General features: G+C 43.0%; 1 protein-coding gene across 1 annotated transcript in view; it reads right to left on the bottom strand.

The window, feature by feature from the left end:
* Positions 1-16,064, bottom strand: part of Wdr76 (WD repeat domain 76) — a 28,768-nt gene extending 12,704 nt beyond the window's left edge. Inside the window, 8 exon segments of the mRNA XM_029473835.1 lie at positions 280-435; positions 2,661-2,814; positions 4,559-4,602; positions 4,701-4,802; positions 5,423-5,552; positions 7,064-7,119; positions 8,726-8,818; positions 15,682-16,064. Of these exon segments, the coding sequence (XP_029329695.1) occupies positions 280-435; positions 2,661-2,814; positions 4,559-4,602; positions 4,701-4,802; positions 5,423-5,552; positions 7,064-7,119; positions 8,726-8,818; positions 15,682-15,837 (891 nt within the window). The 5' untranslated portion in view covers positions 15,838-16,064.
* Between the last annotated feature and the right edge of the window lie 4,589 nt (positions 16,065-20,653).

Genomic DNA, 20,653 nt, shown 5'->3' with positions numbered 1-20,653 from the left:
AAAAGCAAAAATAATTACCTATCCACACTAATTAAATTTAACTTTCATAACACTGTAATGAAAATAACTGAAAATAATTCTTCATAGCTAAGGAAACTAAGGCACAGAAGTTAAGAAACTTACGAAGGTCACACAACTGGTACCAGACGGTCTGGGACTTGAGTCAGTCCCTAAGCTGAACCACAGTTCTCTCAACGTGACACAGGAATCACTGTGGCATGTGATAGATAATCCAGAATGTCATCTGATGCCAGGTCGCAAATACATTAGCATAATTACCTCCTCAAACACAGCACTGGAAAAATCACCACATCGCAGTGTGCCATCATAGCTCAGGGACAGTAGGTGGGCTGGGTTGGTGGGTGAGAAGGAGAGGCAGCTAACATACCGACTGTGAGCATAGAACACGTACATCGCATCTTCACTCTGCTGGGTCTGGAACAAAGTCAGGATGAGGAAGACACAACTAGGGAAAGGAGTGGTGGTTGCTGTCTCGCTATCATTGAAGGATCTACATCGGAATCACACTCTGTCGGTACTAACTCTCAATGTGGTCACTCTCCCAGACAAGCAGCACCAGTAACATTTTATAATCGTGTGTGTGCAACAACATGCCCTCATAGATGCCAGGATGCACATATGTCAGAAGACACCTTGAGTCTGTTCACTCCTTCCACCATGTTGAGTTCTGGGTTCAAGCATGTGAGTTCACTAGACAAGCATCTTTACGTCTGAGCATCTCACAGGACTAGAACTAACAACTTTGTACTGAAATTCTTCGCTTCTGAACATTCAGTTTAAAAATGCCAATGCACAGCTGGGCAGTGGTGCCGTACGCCTTTAATCCCAGCACTTGGTAGGAAGAGGCAGGTGGATTTCTGAGTTCGAGGCCAGCCTGGTCTACAGAGTGAGTTCCAGAACAGCCAGGGCTATACAGAGAAACCCTGTCTCAAAAAAACCAAAAAAAAAAAAAAAACCAAAAACCAAAAAAACAAAAAAAGCCAATCCACAGTCACATTAATTCCACATGTCCAGCTAGTTATAACAAATTTATTTATAAAAAATAAATAAATAAATAATTAAAAAAAAAACCTATGGCTTCTACCAGCAGACGGCTGAGAAAAGAGGGTCACTTTAGCTTATTGGTGGCAAGGGGGACTGCTAAAGCTAGTCCAAGCAACATGGCAACAAGGCCAGTCTGGTCTGGTCAACACAGCAAGTTCCAGGGACATCCAAGAACTATACATGTTAGGCAAGCATCCTACTGAGATTCATCACCAACCCCTCCATTTACTTAGATAGGTAGATATATATATATATATATATATATATATATGTGTGTAAAATCAAAAGAAGTTCTAGACTCAGGAGTTGAAATTTAAGGCATAAATAAGTGCTGTGACTGTAGTTCAGTTGGTAGAGTATTTGCCTCGCGTGCTGGAAGTTCTGGAATGAAAAAGACTCCTAAGAGCCTGCATGCATGTTGATGTGAGTATCCGGTACAGGGGGAAGCCAGGAGGTATTGTATCCTCTGGAACTGCAGTTACAGATGTTGTGAGCTGCCATGTGAATGCTGGGAATAGAACCCATGTCCTCTGGAAGAACAGTAAGAGCTCTTAACAGCTGAGCGAGTGTCCAGCCCAGGATCATCAATTCTTTTGCCAAGCTCTACATACATACATACATACACACACACACATCACACGCAAGCATGTGTACGCACTCATGAACATTAAAAAATAAAACAGTCTAGAGAGATGACTCAGTACCCACGTGTCTTCTCACAACTGTCTGACACTCTAGTTCCAGAAGATCCAACACGCTCTTCTGGCTTCTGTGAGCACCAGTTATGGAATACAATACAGACATACATGCAAGGAAAAAAAACACCCATATATAAAGTGTTTTTAATTAAAAAATAAAAATAAGCCAGGCAGTGGTGGCACACGCCTTTAATTTAATCCCAGCACTTGGGAGGCAGAGGCAGGCAGAATTCTGAGTTCAGGCTAACCTGGTCTACAGAGTGAGTTCCAGGACAGCCAGGGCTATACAGAGAAACCCTGTCTCGAAAAACTAAGAGAGAGAGAGAGAAAGAGAAAGAGAAGAGAAAAGGTTAGTTAAAAAATAAAAATAAATGTGAAGAAAAAAAATCTTTTAGCTGGGCATGTCACAGGCCTTTGATCTCAGCACTTGGGAAGCAGAGGCAGGCAGAACTCTGTGATTTCATAGCCTGCTTGGTCTACAGAACTGTCTCACAAAAAGAAAAAAGAAAAAAAAGAAAAAAGAACAAAGAAAAAGAAAAGAAAAAAAGGAAACCTTAAAAAATTCACCACAAATATGGAGGAAGACTTAACATTCAGATCCTATCAGACCCTATTTTGAACATAATTTTAAAACTCAGAGTTTTCATGTGATTTTCACATACACATTTAATGTCTCTGCCAGATAATTATGCCCAGATGGCTAGATATTCAAGCTAAAAGTGCTAAAGTTCTACAAAACAATTTTAAACTCTACCCGATTTCTAAAATTTAAAATCATAAAGCACAAAACTACAAATCTCAAGTGACATTTATAAATAAATGTTCTAGGCTATTTCTTTCACACATTTCCGTCAGGCAGACTTTAGATAACTTCCAAAAGGTAGTACAACAACTTACCAAATCCCAAAGTCCAATTTGTCCAGACTTGGCCCCAGCTGCTACCAAGGTTCTCACTTCTGATGGGTGGAGGGCCACAGAGGAGATTGCTCCTTTGGTCACCTTACGAACAGTAGCCTCANTGATGACCATTCCACTTAAATTGGCTTAATAGCTACAAAAATCGGCAAGTTAAAAATAAAAACAGGGAGGCTGGAGAGACGGCTCAGAGGTTAAGAGCACTGACTGCTCTACCAGAGGTCCTGAGTTCAGTTGCCATCAACCACATGGTGGCCTACAACCATCTGTAATGGGATCTGATGCCCTCTTCTGGTGTGTCTGAAGACAGCAACAGTGTACTCACATACATGAAATAAATTAATTAATTTTTTAAAAAGCCTCAACAGTCCAAGTAAGTAAAAAAATAACTCCTTATGACAATAAGAAAACATATGCCGGGCGTTGGTGGCGCATGCCTTTAATCCCAGCACTCTGGAGGCAGAAGCAGGCGGATTTCTGAGTTCCAGGCCAGCCTGGTCTACAAAATGAGTTCCAGGACAGCCAGGGCTAGACAGAGAAACCCTGTCTGGAAAAATCAAAAAAAAAAAAAAAAAATTTAGAAAAAGAGTTCAGGGAACTGATTCAATAGTGTATAGTAAAAGCCATAAGGATGTCCACAATGATGGCTCACTAGTCCCATGTCTGGAACTCTAACCAACAGGCTATTAGCATATATGCACATACACACACACACACAAACTAAACAGAAACTAACTCCAAACACCAAATGGGCAGGAGAAAGTGTGATGTAGTAACTGTGCAGACGCCCGACAAAGGCACAGTGTGGAAGTATATACACATTAGAGTTACACAGAACGTACACAATGTATTTAAATAAAATGTGAATTCCTGTATTCAGCACTGAGTATATACCATATGCCAAGCAGTCATAGGGCTGAGATAAACTCTGCCTTCATAAAGCTTCCACCCAGTGCCAGGCCAGGCCTATTGCTGCAGGTTATACCTCAGCAACTTCAGAAGTGAGGACTGCAAAGCCAAGGCCTGACTGCATGCAGGTGTTAATACTGATTTTCAACATGACACAATTTAGAATCACTTGACCATCTAAGGTCCAATAGGCCTGNGGAATGTCTGTAGAGAATTATCTTGANTNANGTGGGAAGATGCACCCACTGTAGTTTGATCTATTCCCTAAGCAGAGAATCCTGAACTGTGTAAGAGGAGAGAAAAGGCGGGGTATGATGATGCACAATACAATGTGGCCTGGACAACTTTGTATGCACAATACAATGTGGCCTGGACAACTTTGTGGTACTTCATAGAGAGATGGAGAGATGGCTCAGGGGCTAAGGGCAGTCGCTATTCTTCACCCACAAGGCAGCTTACAATCAGTTCCCGGGGATTCAGCTTACTCTTCCAGCCTCTGTGGGCATCAGACACATGCAGTGTGCCCTTATGTACAGGTGGGCAAAACATTCATACTCATAAGTATTTCAGATACAGAGCCAGGTGTGGTGACAAACACATTTAATCCCAGAAGACAGAGCAGAGGGGAGGGAGGCAGAGAGAGCTCTGTGAGGTTGAGGCTAGCCAGAATACACAATGAGACTGTCTCAATAAAGTAAAAAAAAGAATAAAATATGCCTAAAATAGGGCTAGACACATAGTTCAGTGGTACAGCACTTGCCTAGTACACTGTAGGCTTTAGTTCAATCCCTGACACTACAGAGAAAGCAAGCAAGCAAACCATTGTTAGCATAGAAATAGTAGGGATGATTTTTTTCACGTCTTTCAAGGTTTCCTATAATAGTATCCATTACTGCTTTTATACTGCAAGCATCTCAAAAAATATAAAACAAAGGTCAAAAGTAAAGCAAAGCCAAGGAATTTTAACTTACCTTTTAATACTAGACAGGCCCTTCTTGGTCTTCTCATTACTTGNCTACAACATTACAAGAGACCAAAGGGCTAAGTGAATATGCATACATGAAATTTCCTTAGTACATGATCCTAAAAGCCATAAGCCATCCCAAGTGATACCTGGCTCATCTCTGCCCATGTCTTCAAAGATGCTTTCAACAGTTCACTGCTGTCATCTTGGTTTTCAGGAATCATTTCTAAGGGTCCAGGAGGTAACAAAGGCTATCAAAAAGAAAAGGCAAACCATGGTTTGTCCTAGAATGTAAACTGAGAAGGGATAGGGGCTCAGTCCTCATTGTCACTACTTTCCTTTCAGCACCAGAAACTGTGGTATACCACAGTCATTCAAAATGGTTGGGTGTCACACAGTGCACTGTGGTACCCACCTGTAATCCCAGAATTCAGGAGGATGAAGCAGGGATCATGAGTTTCAGACTAGCCTCAGTTACACAGTAATCCCCTAGAAAAACATCTTCCAAAATTAATGCCAAGGAAGGCCTGAGATGACTCTCATGTGGCAGAATGCTCGCCTAGTGAGCCTGACACAAACCGGCTACCGTGGATTTCACCTCCAACCCCAACACTGGGACCCACATTTTTTAAATGTGAAAACTGAAGCTCACGAAGAGCAAGTGATTTGCCCAAACTCCACAATTCCTGCAGAGAAACAAACTATTACCCAGAATTAACAACTCTAAAGCCTTATTAAGCCATATAATATTCAAGTATTAAATCAATAAAATTGAAACAAAACAAAGATCCACTAGTATAATTTCAAATACTTGACACCATTCTTCAGATTCTGATTAAGCTAAATGCACTTCGTTTATATTTTTTCTTACATTTTCTTCTTCTTCTACTAATGTTGGCTGTGTTGGAGATGCTGGTAATGAAACTCCCAAAGGGTCTACTTTCAACAACCGCATGGACCTTCGACATCCAATTTCATTTTCTTTCTTCTTGGGCCTCTTTCTAAAGGAGTGGAGGAAATACTCATGCTTTTCTCGCTGAATAGTAAAATGCACTTAGCAACTTTAAAAAATCTTTTTAAATTTATTTTTATGGCTATCTTGGGTGTTCCTGTGGAAGCTGATGTATACCATGTGTGTGCCTGCCTGGTACCCAAGAAAGCCAGGGGCATCCAGTCATGTGGAATTGGAGCTACAGATGCTAGTGAGTCACTTCTGTGGGCTCCGGGACCGAGGGGAACAATGTGTGCTCCTGACTACTTAGCCCTCTCTCCAGTCCTGTACTTAGTAATTTAAAGGAATGAACATCTAAGAATGTGTACCAGAGGTATAATCACACATTTTATATATAAATATACAAAGCTGCACTGTCATACTCGAGTGTGTTTGTGTGCTTATTTGTACGTGAACCATATACATATAGTGCCCAAAGAGATCAGAAGAGGGTGTTAAATATCCTGGAACTGGAATTACAACCAGTAGTTAGCCTCCCAATGTAATTGCAGGGAATCAGACCTGAGTGTTCTATAGGAGTGTCAAGTACTCTTACCACTGATCTATCTCTTGGGCAGCACTGATTTTAATAAAGTCTCAAAATAACCTAAACTAAAAAGCTTAACACAATGAAGTTGAGAGCCATTAAACAAAACATACCATATATATCTAATAGAATAATGTCAGATGCCAGGCAGTGGTGGTGCATGCATGCCTTTAAGCCCAGCCAGCACTTGGAAGGCAGAAGCAGGCAAGTTTCTGAGAGTTCCAGGCCAGCCTGGTCTACACAGGGAGTTCTAGACAGCCAAGGCTACACAGAGACACCTTATCTCAAACAATGCCATGCATAGTGGCTCACACTTATAACCCAGCAATCATAAAGACAGGAAGATTTCCATTAGTTAGAAACCAGCCTGTAAGCTACACAGTGAGTTCCAAACACCCTGAGATACACTGTAGGCCCCTGCCCATTTTTCCTTGAGACAGGGTTTCTCTGTGTAAGCCTTGCTGTCCTAGAGCTCACTCTGTAGACCAGGCTGGTCTCAAACTTATAGAGATCTGCCTGCCTCTCTCTCCTGAGTGCTTCCTGGGATTAAAGGTCTGTTCCATCACTACAAAGCTGCGGGAGACCCTTTCTCGAGGAAAACACAAAACAAAACAAAACAAAACAACTAGGGCCAGAGAAAATGGCTCAGTGGTCAAGAGCATTTGTTCATGCAGGAGGCCTGGCTCACAACCATCCGTAACTCCAGCCTCAGGGGACCCACACCCTCTCCTGGTCTTCTCGGCACCAAGCATGCATGTGGTACACAGACATACATGCAAGCAAAACATTCATACACACAAGTAACTAAATCTAAGAAACTTTGCACTTAAAACAAGGCAAGGTGGCATATGCCCATGATCCTAACACTTGAAGACAGTAAGAAGCTTGAGGCCTGAGCCCTGCCTCAAACTTGAAACCCTCAGCAACATTTCTCGGTCCAGCGGATGTTAAGCACGTCCTCTCTTTTGTTTTACCTCTTTGACTCAGGTGACTCGCGCTTCTTTATCATGCCACGGAGCCGTGCGGCTGACTGAAAAACACACAACATACATGTACACATAAACATGCTACCATATAGCTACATCGTTTATCCATTAAAGTATTAAGTGTCTGCTACTATAGCTACGTTTATTTAGGAAATAGAGTCTAAGATGGGATACTTATTGCTAGTAGATAAATACACCGTCCGTCAATAATAAAAGCAAGTATATATCGCCATCTAACATACTGGCATTCTGGTTCCTGAGCCAAGGTGCTTATGAGTGTATAGGATTAAATACAGTATTTCATAAACATACTACCACAGGACTGGCAGTGTGGCTCCGAAGCACAGCACCTGCTTAGCATGCATAGGAGTGCCTGCATTCACAACACTGCAAAAGAGAAATTTAAAACCTATTATGTGAAGTGAGGTGGCTCACACTTATCTATAACCCAACATTTAGGAGTCTGAAGACAGATGTAGTAAGTTCACGGCCAGCTTGGCTACCAAGGCTGCCTCAAAAATAAAAGAGCCAGTGAGATGGCTCTGTAAAAACAATTACTGCCAAGCCTGTCTACCTGGATCTGGGCTCCTGGACCCACTTGGGACAGGACCACAGCTGACCTCTGACCTCTACACATGTGCTGTAGAATGCACTTGTCTTTCTCAAAATAAATGTAGTCAAGAAATTGGAAGAGTCAGCCATGGTGATACAAGCCTTTAATCCTAGCACTCAGGAGGCAGGCTGATCTCTGAGCTGCAGGCCAGTCTGGTCTATAGAGCAAGTTCCAGGGCAGCCAGGCTTACACAGAGAAACCCTGTCTCAAAAACCCTAAGTGGATGACTCCTGAGGAAAACACCAGAATGACCTTATCCATGATTGACCTTTGGCCTCCAAATATACACACACCAAAAGGAAAAAAGAAAAAAATATGCCTAGACTCAATTAAACACAGTAATTAAAAACATTGGATCGGGCTGCCATCAGACATTGCTTAGAAGAGGAGCCCAGTAAGTAAATATCAAGACCTTCTGGGAACCTACTGGCTAATAAACTTTCCAAAGTGGTTCGCAATCCTCTTTTGCTGATCTTGATTTTTGAGATAGGGTTTCATGTAACCCAGGCTGGCCTCAAACTTACTATGTAGCTTAGGGATGACCTTGAAATACTACAGTCCAGCCTCCACTTACTTAGGGAGGGGCAACATGCAACACCCACCAGCAGGCTCACAAGTGTCTAAAACAGGACATACAAAGAAAAACAAGCAGCCGAGCACTGTGGCACATGCTTTAATCCAAGCACTGTGGTAGTAGAGGCAGACAAGCCACTGTAAATTCAAAACCAGCCTGGTCTCTGCAGTGAGTACCAAAGCAGGAGGACAATGACCACAAACCACCTTGCGTCACACACTGCTTGAATTTTGCCTTCCCTCATAGGACACTATGGAAGATTAGAATCTAATTAGCTCACCTTCAGTTTCTTTTCTTTTTTTTTAAGATTTATTTATTATTATACATAAGTACACTGTAGTAAGCCATCATGTGGCTGCTGGGATTTGAACTTAGGACCTTCGGAAGAGCAGTCAGTGCTCTTACCCGCTGAGCCATCTCTCTAGCCCATCACCTTCACTTTCATTACAAACTTCATACATACCTCAGCTAACTGAAGAGAAGCAAAAAAGTTTGCATTTTCTCTGATGTTCCTCAGTCTCTTCCTCTCATAAGGTGACAATCCTGAAAAATCATCCTAGAAAATAGACGACACCCCCCAAAAAAGGTCAGTCACTTCCTTATTGATAGCAAGAACAGCATGTAAAACCAGACACTCACTCTCTACCCAGATACTTCCTTTCACACTGCACACAGACACTAAGTATTTCATATTATCTCAACAAACAGTTCACAGTCTTTGCTGGATGGGATAGTAAGAGAATCCTATCTTGGGATGACTGTATGGTTTTCCATTTAAAAAGGAAGTAATCTGCCTGACGTGGTGGCATACACCTTTGACCCCAGCACTTGGGAGGCAGAAGTCAATGGATCTCAGAATCTGGTCTACATTGTGAGTTCTAGGACAGCCAGGGTCCTGTGTCTCAAGGGAAAAAAAAGTAATATGATCCTGGGAACCAAATGTCATGCATTATAGCAAACTCTTTCCTAGCAGGTGAAAGATTTTTAATCATCGTCATCAACCATGAAACACAAGCAATCAATGAATACATGCATGGGTGGTTCACACTTGCAAATCCCGCCCCTGGATGACAAAGGCAGGATTCCTGGAGTTCATTCTTTAAATCTCACATCTTTATATTTATTTATTGTGCAAGCCAATGTGTGTGCATACACATATAAAGGTCAGAGGACAGCTCTAAAGACCTGGCTCTCTCACCATGTGGGTCCTAGAGATTAAATGCAGCGTCAGCCTAAGCAATATGGCACCTTTACCTACTGAGCTATTTCCCTGGGCCACAATTTAAAAGCCAGGGGTGAGGGGATTGCAAGCAGCAAAGTGCTGGGTGCCTTGTTTTTGTGAACATGTGCTCCAAAATAGAATTGTGTGTATGTGTACACATATATGTGTGGGATTATCTTACTAAGAACATGAACATTATTACTTTGACCAAAATAAATAATCTTCTCCAAGGGAGAGTGGGATGTTTGCATTTGGCATTGCCTTGGTTTTGTTGAGGTTTCTTTTTTCTTTTTTTAAAAAAAAAGATAGTTACATCATACATGTGTATATATGTAAACACATTCTTGTTTTTTTAGAGATTTATTTATTTTATGTATATGAGTACACTGTAGCTGTCTTCAGACACACCAGACGAGGGCATCAGATCCCATTACAGATGGTTGTAAGCCACCCTGTGGTTGCTGGGAATTGAACTCAAGACATCTGGAAGAGTCTTTTCTCAATATATAATTTATTGGGCTAGAGAGATGGCTGAGAAGCTAAGAGAACTGACTGTTCTTCCTGAGTTCAAATCCCAGCAGCCATATGGTGGCTCACAACCATCCATAATGAGATCTGACCCCCTCTTCTGGTGTGTCTGAAGACAGCTACAATATACTTACATATAACAATAAATAAAATCTTTGGGCTGGAGCGAGCGAGGCTTTGGAGCGAACAGAGGTCTTGAGTTCAATCCCCAGCAACCAAATGATGGCTTACCACAATCTGTACAGCTACAGTGTACTCATTCATAAAATAAATAAATAAATCATATATATATAATTTATTTTTACTTTAGGTTCATTGGTATTTGGCCTGCATGTATATATGTATGAGGGTGTCAGAAGTCTTGGAACTGCAATCACAGACAAGTGTGAACTGCCACTTGGGTTCTGGGAATTGAACCCAGGACCTCTGGAAGAGCAGCAATTGTTCTTCATTCCTTCGCCGTCTCTCGAGCCCAAGAGAGGATTTCAGACATCCCAGGCTAGGCTTGAACCTGGTATATGGCCAAGAATGACCCTTTAACTTTGGATCGACCTGTCTCCCAAGTGCTAGCACCATTCCAAGTGTATACACTACCTCAGCTGCTGATGGGTGCTGGTAATGAATCCAAGAGCTTCTACAGGGGAGGGGCCACTCTACCAACTCTACTTGATCCCTACTCCCTCCACCATCCACTTTCATTCTCCCGTGGGGTCAGGATCTTGCTACTTAGGCTAGCGTGGAACTCACTAAGTCCAGGCTGATCACACACTCTTAGTGCTCCTCTTTCAGCCTCAGCACACACCAACAAATCCAGCTTTGTTACCACTGCCTTATAACGGTGGCTTCCTAGCTTGATGACCTGAATTTGATCCCCCATATCCACAAGGTGGGCAGGAAAGAACCAACTCTCAAAAGTTGTGCTTTGATTTCCAACTACATGAACCCACAATCAATCAAATCAATCAATAAACATAAGAATAATTTTTTATGTCGTTTCTCGGGAGTGTCACAAGCACTATCCTTGAGCCTACAGTTTCAGTCACAGTCAACCAGGATTCAAAAGCATCCACTGGAACTTTCAGAAATAAACAATTCATAAGTTTTAAGCTCTGTGCTTTTCAGAGAAGCATGTAAAAAAAAAAAAAGAAAGAAAGAAAGAAAGAAAGAAAGAAAGAAAGAAAGAAAAGAAAACCTCACAACTCTGAACTGTTATACATTGAACAAAACACATCATCATGTCTCCCTACCCCCAAGGGACATATTCTAAGACTCCTAAATGGCTGCCTGAAACCATGAGCACCATAAACTTTACATATAATTTTTCTCATACATATATTAAGCCTATAGTATGCTCTAACATAACCTAGGTATAGTAAGACACTCGAAACAGAGGCTGATGGCGTGGTATAACACTTGCCTACCACAGTAAAGACCATGTGTTCAATTTCTGATAGCACACACATCAAACAAGTAAGTAATAAAATCTGAGGGCTGAAGAGATGGCTCAGCAGTTAAGAGTACTTACTGATTTTCTAGAGGATCGGAATTCAAGTCTTAATTCCTACATCAGACAGCCATAATCCAGCACTCACACACATAAGTGACACATACCCCCTCAGACACACAATCTAAAGTCATAAAAAATCCTGGAAAAAAAAATGAGTTATCCAGTTAGCCCCAGCATGGTGGCACATGTCTTTATGCCCAGAACACAGGAGGCAGGGGAAGGCAGAGCTGAGGTCCAGGTTAACCTGGTCTACACAGAAAGCTCCATGGCATCAGATTTAAGATTCTATCTTAAAAGAAGAAAGACTTAAAATAAAGTGCAGGGCCAGAGAGAGAACTCAGGCAGTAAAGGCACTTACCTACAAAGCCTAAGAGCAGATTCCCAGAGGTAGAAAGAAAACCAACTCCTATAAGCTGTCCTCTGACCTCAATGCTCTTGCAGAAGACCTGAGTTGTGTTCTCAGTACCCACATCAGGAGGCTCACAAGGGTCTATAACTCAGTTCCAGGAAATCAGAAGTCCTCTAGTCTTAGGGCCACCCCTACATGCATCCATTCACACAAAGATTATAAAATGGAGCTATCGAGATGACTCACTGGTTAAGAGCACTTGCGGCTAATGCAGAGGACCTGAGTTCAGTTCTCAGTGGCTCACAGCCATGTCTAAAATGATTCGCTAGGCCCTGAGAATCCTCTTCTAACCTCCACAAGCACCAAGCATGCAAGTGGTGCACATTCATACATGCAGGCAGAACACTTACACCCATATAAGCCAAATAAATCTAAAATAAAATAAATTAGTATGGAATAAAAGTAAAGAACTTTTAAGAAATTCAAGACAGCCAAGTGGTAGGAAACCCTGTCCCAAATTTTAAAAATTATTTTTAAAAAAAGTAGTTAGAAATTCTTTATATACCATTGATGCTAAAAGTCGGGCCCTAGAAGAAGCATCACCAACATCTGCTCACAGTTCACAATGGAGAACCTCTGTCCAGAGCATGGACGAAGAGGTGTTCACCTGCTAACCCCACACAGGAAAGACCTTTACCCAGCGGTTGTGATGATCCATGAATATTGTATTTTCTAGCTATGTAATATTGTGTCCTTGCTGGATGTGTTGGTGCACACCATGAATTCCAGCATTTGGAGGTTCAAGGCCAGCCTGGTCTACAAAGCAAGTCCAGGAAAACCAGGGCTCTGTTACACAGAGAAACCCTGTCTGGGGAAAAACCAAAAACAAAACAAGAGAGAGGGAGAGAGGGAGGGAGAGAGAAAGAAAGAAAGAAAGAAAGAAAGAAAGAAAGAAAGAAAGAAAGAAAGAAAGAAAGAAAGAGGGAGGATCCATGCAAACATTAGTGCACAATAGCTTGGGTTTCCAATTGTTACTTGGAGTCAGAAGCACCCGACTAGAAGGACGTGGAAATATCACTTCTTCAATTGCCTGTAAAAGAAGGGCAAGCTGCCCTGGGGAAGGTGAGCTGCCAAGAGGAAGGTGACCTTCTCCAAAGCAGCTCCCAAAGCCAACAAGTAAAGTAAGGAAAATATCTTTTTGAATAACAAAGAGCTGGCAACCAGAGCTAGAGCAGAAGAGCCTGGTGGACTCAGACAGATGCGGGAGGCTGTGGGAGCACAGACCTGGGGAAGCAGGCACTGAAAACCACATGGAGAGTCACAGTGGCAGAAGTCAGCTTAAGTTAGAGACTAGCTAAGAGACTGCCCCAGAAGAAGGCCAACAGCCTTCAACTAGAGAGGTCTCTGTGTCTTTATTGAACCTCAGGCAGATCCCCGAAAGCCCTGCAATACCCAGCAGATGTGATGACTCCCCCAAGCTGCATCAATGGAGCCTTTCTTCCGTAGTTCTCACTAGTCTACCTAGACTCTAGCTGGTCCAGACAGCTTCCTGCACTTAGGACAAGGTTGCATACCACAAGTGACAAAGAGTGGCTGCAGAGGGGCTGTGACTATCTACAAAGCTAACAAGGCCAGCTGGGACTATCTCATAACTGCTTGTAACTCCAACTCCAGGAGATCCCACACCCTCTTCTGGGATCCTCACACAGATACAAATGAGAAGACATTTTAAAATAAGTTTCTATGCCTGGTTCTCACAAAGTACCATCCCTTGGAGGAGGCAGTATAAGAAGAAAACTCTGCCTTTATCCCAGGCTAGCTTCTCATTCCTCCTGTGTCACCCCCGGTAATGTTGTGATTACAACTATATGCTACTACCCCCAGGTTCTCACAAAATATTTTGTTGTTGGTCTAAGACACCTTCTTATAGAAGAGCTACAAACTGAAATCTCAGATGAACAGAAAATGAATTGCAAGAAAGACAACCTCCAACAGCACACCCAAGGCCTGACACCATCTCAGGAACACACTGGGGCTCTTGAAACAAGAGGGGGATTACTTTATAACTTATTAGAATACATTTCTAGGTGATTCTACAAAATAATGAAAAGTGGGAATGTCAGGTTTGGTATTTCTGTAATTCCAGCACTTGGAAGCTGAAGCAGGAGAACTGCCAAGAGCCTGGGCCTACAGATGAGTTCTAGGCCAGCCTGTGCTTCTGAGAAATACCAAGCAACACACACACAAAACCAGTAATGATGATGTAAAGAGAACAAACTAATGAACCGTCTGACTGTGTTATCTTAGCCAGACCCCAGTGTACAGGGCTACAATCCCAGATAATGAGGATGACACAAAAGGGTCAAAAGTCCCATGGCCAAGCTAGCCAACTAAGTAAGACCCTGTTTCAAAATAGGACATGAAGAGGCGGCTGGAAATCTGTCTCCTTAGTACAGTGCCTCTCTAGCATGTGTGAGGCCCTCGCGTCAACTTCTAGCACCACAGAAAGATAAGTAAATGCTGCAGTGTCTTCAAAATCTATACAATATGTAGGCATTTATAACAATGCTTACACATCATTACTTCTGTAGTTTCTATTCATTATATCCAAGTGAAAATCAGCTCATACAGCCAATAGTCTCAGCTTAAGACATAACCTAATCCAACAGTTCTCAATGTACAGTTTTAGACCAATAGCATCAGTGCTGTAAGATATTATAGAAGATGGGCTATGGTGGTAAGCATCTTTAATCCCACCATTAGGCACGAAGAGGCACAGAGATCTCTGTGAGTTCAAGGCTAGTGTGGTCTACAGAGTAGATAAGCAGGACAACCAGGGCTACACAGGGAGACCCTGTTTTGAAGAACAAAATGAAGAAATATTAAAGATAATGTTAAATATAAAGTAACTTTACACTAAATTAAAAGGTTTACAAGATGAATCAACAGGTCAAGGTGTAGAGGGATTGTAATCCAGTAGCCAACATGTCCTAAGCACACACATTTAAACCCAAACAGTGAAGAAATAGTTCCGTTTCTAGAAGGAAGCACCCAGTTTGAAAGTGGTATCTAATTGAGTGGCAGACAAAGTGACAAATCAGAGAAAGATCTGACTGAACAGGATATGCCCAACTCTCCTGAAAACTGAAAGCAAGGAGAACCTACTCAAGGGGCAGGGCAGAGAGAGAACAGGCAGCTCTACCTACGACACCGGCATAGAGAAACAGGCTGCAGAACAAGCTAGACTCAGGTGAAGACAGAATGAGAAGGAGCCAGAAGATTATGGCGATCTGCCAAGTTAGAATGAGGCCAAGCAGAACATTTCAGTCAGAGGCTGAGAAGGAAGCCAGACTGAATCAGTCAGCTGGGAGCAGAGTTTGAACCAGAAAAGTTCAGAAAGAACTAGAAAGGGTGAGCTTTTACAGCAGTAAGTCTGAGAGGCTAAGAACTTTCTAGGCCTAGATTAGATCGTAAGGAGACCAGAAGCTTCTAGGTGTAGGCCTAGGTTAGCAGATGGAGGTAGTAAGTCTCTGAGAGGACAATTACATCAGGTGAATAAGTGATTTTAACAGAAAGGTGCCTGCTGTCATCCCTGAGAACCTGATTTTGATTGCTATAACCTCCACCCACCCCTGTGTCAGGCACATACATGCATTGGCACTGCTGTTTGGACACCCTCGAGCACATGGATACACGAAGTTTTTTCTATTTATATTAGATGATAAAACAGATTTTGCTGGAGGTCCTTCACTAGCTCAGCTTTCAGAACTTCTAGTTTCAAAATGAGAAGTAGAACAGCTAAGGAAGGCTCACCGGGCCTGGTGCGCTGTCTTCGTCGCTGCTTTCTACGTCCACACTGAGAGTCACTGAATCCGAGGTCCTCTTGGGTTCCAGCTTGGTACTTTCAGTATAAGCATCCAAGGATGATTTCAGCAGAAGGGATTCTGCCTTGGAAGATAAGGCCTTCATTTTTGAAGTTAAAACCTTTCTACAAGTCTTCTTCCGATCTTTCCTCTTATGGACCACTGACTTGCTAGAATTATTTACAACCGGGGATTTGGACAACTTAAGTAGGCCTAGCTTGGAATTGCTGAGTGAAAACGGGTAAAGATAAACCTTAGCTGTTTTCCTTAAAGTTGTAATCTGTATCGGTCTCAGAGAAGTATAAGCAATATGTTCATTTTCTTTATATTCATTCACCTAGTCGGGAAATAAAGGAAAAGAGTATTAGGAACGCCGGACTACGCTCTTCCATAGCAAAGCATGAAACAAATCTGCTTAAATAAGTCTGACTCCTATTCCACAGTCACATGATTCAAATTGATAGCTTGTTAGGACATTTTTTGCTCCTCCAAAATTTGGATATGAAAATCTCTAACCTGACCGGAAATTCTGAAGACAAATTTCAGTGTGAGGTGATTACAACACAGGTCAGATTCAGGTTAGTGTAATTGCTTAAAGCTCACACAAACTCGTCAAAACAACTGCAGGGGAGCCAGGGGAAAGGGCCCCAAGTCCTACTATCCTACAGTTTTGGGGTTGGCCTAGAACTCACAATGTAGACCAGTGACACGGTGGCCTCTATCAGAGTTCCACCTGCTTCTGCCTAGTGAGTTATGGGATTAACGGCAAACCTACCATAATTTCTGGAGTTCGTAGTAAATTTTCCTCAAATTTTAAGTACCTAATAGTCTGTTTAAATTAAAAAAAAAAAAAAAAAAAGCAGAAATCACAGCTTTTCCTTGACGCCAGGTGACAGTGACTAGCAGATCCCTCCCGGGCCGAATCAGGTCTCACCTGCACAAGGGGACACTGTTTGGAGCCTGCCTTTTTCTCAGATTCAGCCTTGGAACCAGACATCTTTCTGCCACTCAGCGGCTGAGCTCTTCCCGCTGGGACCAAGGCGAGATTGGGCGGGGCCCTGCGGGATGTAGGCGGGCCCGAGGGAGGAGCCTCCGCGGTCAGCACGGAAGAGCTGTGTGGATTCCCTGAGCCATTAATAGGCTTCAGGCGCCTGTTTTGTTTTGTACTCTGGATAGCTCACCCCTCTGCACCTTCTAGGTCTGAACCTGCAGGTCACCTTTCGGGCAGGACTGGCTCACAAGCCAGCTCCAAGCATGCGCCTGTGTCCATCCCCTCAATGCCGAGGCTTTTACAGGTGCTGCGAAATCGATCTCAAGCTTCAAATTTGCGCGGCTACAGCTCTTACCTACCTAGTGAGCCATCTACCCGGCTGTGTTTTGTTTTGTTTAAATACAGCTACATCTCTCTCTGTCACCCTAGCTAGCCTCGTAATCCTACTGCCTCTGCTTCCGGAATGAGGGGTGCAGGATCTAAATCAGCACTTACACTGGATCCTGTAATATTGAGCCTTGTACACCCCGAGATCTTGCTTTTAAAAATACTGCTGCTTTGCAGCATGACCTCTGGAAAAGATCCATATCCTCATAAATATCATAAGGATTGGAAGAAAAATAAGCATAAAAGTCAATAGGCAGAACTTGAAAGAAATAACACAGGTGCTTGCATTAGGAACTGTGTTTGATTCCCAGCACCCAAATTAAAAGGGCTGGCGTTGGAATTCAAGCACAGGCAATGCAAGACAAGTGGAGTTCTACAGCTCCGTGGCTAAACTGACTAACCTGAACACAGAGCCCAAATCCAACAGACACTGTCTCAAACACAAGGGAGATGATGCACAGGTTAGGATGCTTGCCACCCAAGCCTAGCTTCTTTATCTTACTCCCAGAGCCTCCATAAGGGCCATTTCTCACTGTTGTCCTCTGATCTTCATATGTGCACCAGGGCACCTCAATAACAATAATCAATAAGAATTTTTAAAAGTTAGATAGCTCCTGAGGAAGGACATTCAAGATTGCCTTCTGACCTCCATGTGCATGTATGTACACAAATGAACTCCCACCACCACCACCACCACCACCACAGAGGTGTGCACTCGGGGTGAGTGCACACCAACAAGAAACATTCAGCCGTTACTTCTGCCCACTTTCTTGCAATACAACTATGAGGAAATTATGCCTCACCATTGCTATACATTTTTCAATCATAATAAAGTGTACAGCTAAGCACGGTGAGCCCCACCTGTCACCCCAGACTTGGGAGGTAGAGGCAGGTGGGCCAGAAATTCAGTCTTCATCATCAGCTATATAGGTAAATCAAGGGAAACCTGTAGTACATGAACCCCAGTCACCAAAAGAAAGGGAGCACTGAAAGAAAAGAAGGAGGGTGCTGGAAAGACGGCTCAGAGGTTAAGAGCACTGACTGCTCTTCCAGAGGTCCTGAGTTCAATTCCCAGCAACCACATGGTGGCTCACAACCATCTGTGATGGGATCCGATGCCCTCTTCTGGTATGTGTGACCGATGCCCTCTTCTGGTATGTGTGACCGCTACAGTGTATTCATAAAAAATAACATAAATAAATCTAAGAAGGAAAGGAAAGGAAAGGAAAGGAAAGGAAAGGAAAGGAAAGGAAAGGAAAGGAAAGGAAAGGAAAGGAAAGGAAAGGAAAGGAAAGGAAAGGGAGAGAGGAAAGTAAGCAGTTCATGTTGCTTGGTTTCTAAGTGCTGAAAAAGCTGGTTTAAGTTGCACCTGCTTCTAAATAAAGAAAACCTGCAGATGGATGGCCAGTGTTGGCCAAGGCTGTGACCCATCCTCTGCACAGGTGTAACGGATGGTAGACAACAGGTAGCAATTCAGTCAGTCTGGGCTACAACACCAGAACTGTGTCTGGGGGCAGCGGCAGAAGAGGACTTTAATAGCTAAGCCACAGACCGGGAATGTAACGCAGCAGAAAGTTTACCTAGAATATACAAAGACCCTGAATTCTATCCCCAGCACCACATAAACTAAGGCATGGGGACCCACACCTGTAATCTCAGCTTTAGGCAATCAATACAGGAAGATCAAAACTTCCAGATCATCCTCTATTACTCTGAGAGTTACAAGCCAGATTACTTACAACTCTATCGAAAAGTTATAAAAAAAAAAAAGCTGACCGCCTCAGATTACCAGTTACCAACTTAGATTTCCCCACACCGACTTTCATCGAGTCAGGATCTCCTTAATCCTTTTCCAAACACTCTCTTGACTTGCCATGAATCAAAACAATTATCTTCCCAAAACATTTACTCTCGTGGAATTCCCTGCTCCATGCTACACCGTGCTCAGAACAGGCAAGTGCTCCACTGTTGAACGGCACCTGCAGCTCAGCAACATAACTTCTTAGGCTGATGAGTTTGTAATATAAAATTTCTGGGTCAAGTGAAGAGGCGCACCGGAGAGAATCCTAGCTACTCAGGGAGGAAATAAGTGAACTACCACCAACGTAGAGACGAAAACAAAACAAACTTGCCTGTGCAACACAGCTCCAAAATAAAAATAACAGAAAAAAAAGATTTCTGTCTACTTTAGACTTTAAGGCATTTCTGGTTGTAAGCGTCATCCTTCTTTCGTTCATTGAAAACCCTCGCTACTTAAAGTTTGTCAATTTCCTGTCTTCACCCAGCAAGGACCCAAGTGAAATAATTTGATAATTATTAACCTTCAAAGACCTATGTAATACTCCCAGAATTTTCACTATGTAGACCGACTAGCCTCAATTTTTGAGATACACCTGCCCCGGTCATCCCAGTGCTAGAATTAAGAGCGTGTGTGTCCAAACCAACAAATGACCCCTAACGGATTTCCTCCTTTAATTCTTTTTCTTTCTTTTTTTTTTCTTTTTCTTTTTTTTTTTTTCTTTTACAAAACACTGCAATCCTCTTTCATCTTCCCAAATGCTGGAATTCCAAGCGTGACCCACGTATCCGGATAAAACACTTTACACTTCTAGGCTTTAAACAATATGCCCCAACAGTCTCTCCTAATATACTCAGTTTCTGCAAAACATAATAAATGAAATCTTTAATACGAACCTTCTTGGACCTTACCAAAACCAAAAGAAACAACTGTCAGACAGGAGGACCTTCCAGTTCTGGAAAAGGTTGAAGGCGGGAAACTTGCAAGAAAAGGCGCGCAAATCTCACACTAACCCTTTAAGCGATCCGCGCTGAGTCGCCCTCCAATTACCCACAATCCTCTGTTATATACTTCCGGTTCCTCTCCCCCTACCGGAAGTTGTTTCTGTCAGTTGCGCAGCTGTGTCGGGCACAGCCAGTGGTCCTTGCTCTTCGTTGTTGGGATTGAGTCCGTTTTGGAGAGTCCCCGCGGCAGCCGTCACCATGTCGGTCCCAAGCGCACTCATGAAGCAGCCGCCCATCCAGTCTACGGCTGGGGCCGTCCCAGTTCGAAACGAGAAAGGTACGGGCTCCCCTCCCCTCCGGTTGGCTCTGACCTCTTTCATCCTGAGTATCTCTCAGACCTGCCTTACGCCCACCATGCCAGCTCGGCTGACCCTTAAAACCTAGCTGCAGTTTCTTCCTGCGTCCCGCCTAAAGTCAGAGGTGGCATAGAGATCGGAGAAAGCGGGATCCACTTGCATCTACCTGATCGATTTAGTGAGGAGATCTCTCTCGAAATATAAAGTAGGCTGGAGAGGCGGATCAGCGGTTGAGAGGACATACTGCTCTACCACAGGGTGCAAATTCAATAGCCAGCAGCCACGTCAGGCGACTCAACAACCACCTGGGACCCCAAGTCTAGGGAAATCTGACACCTCTGGCCTCTGCCAGTACCTACACTTGTGCACATATCCACACAAAGCATCCTTACAAATGATGATAATATAATAATAATGCTACAGAGATGGCTCAGCCGTTAAAGGAG

Source organism: Mus caroli, chromosome 2, assembly GCF_900094665.2.
Source record: "Mus caroli chromosome 2, CAROLI_EIJ_v1.1, whole genome shotgun sequence".
Lineage (NCBI taxonomy): Eukaryota > Metazoa > Chordata > Mammalia > Rodentia > Muridae > Mus > Mus caroli.
The sequence above is the reverse complement of the archived record's forward strand: the minus strand, read 5'-3'. Positions and strand labels throughout refer to the sequence as shown.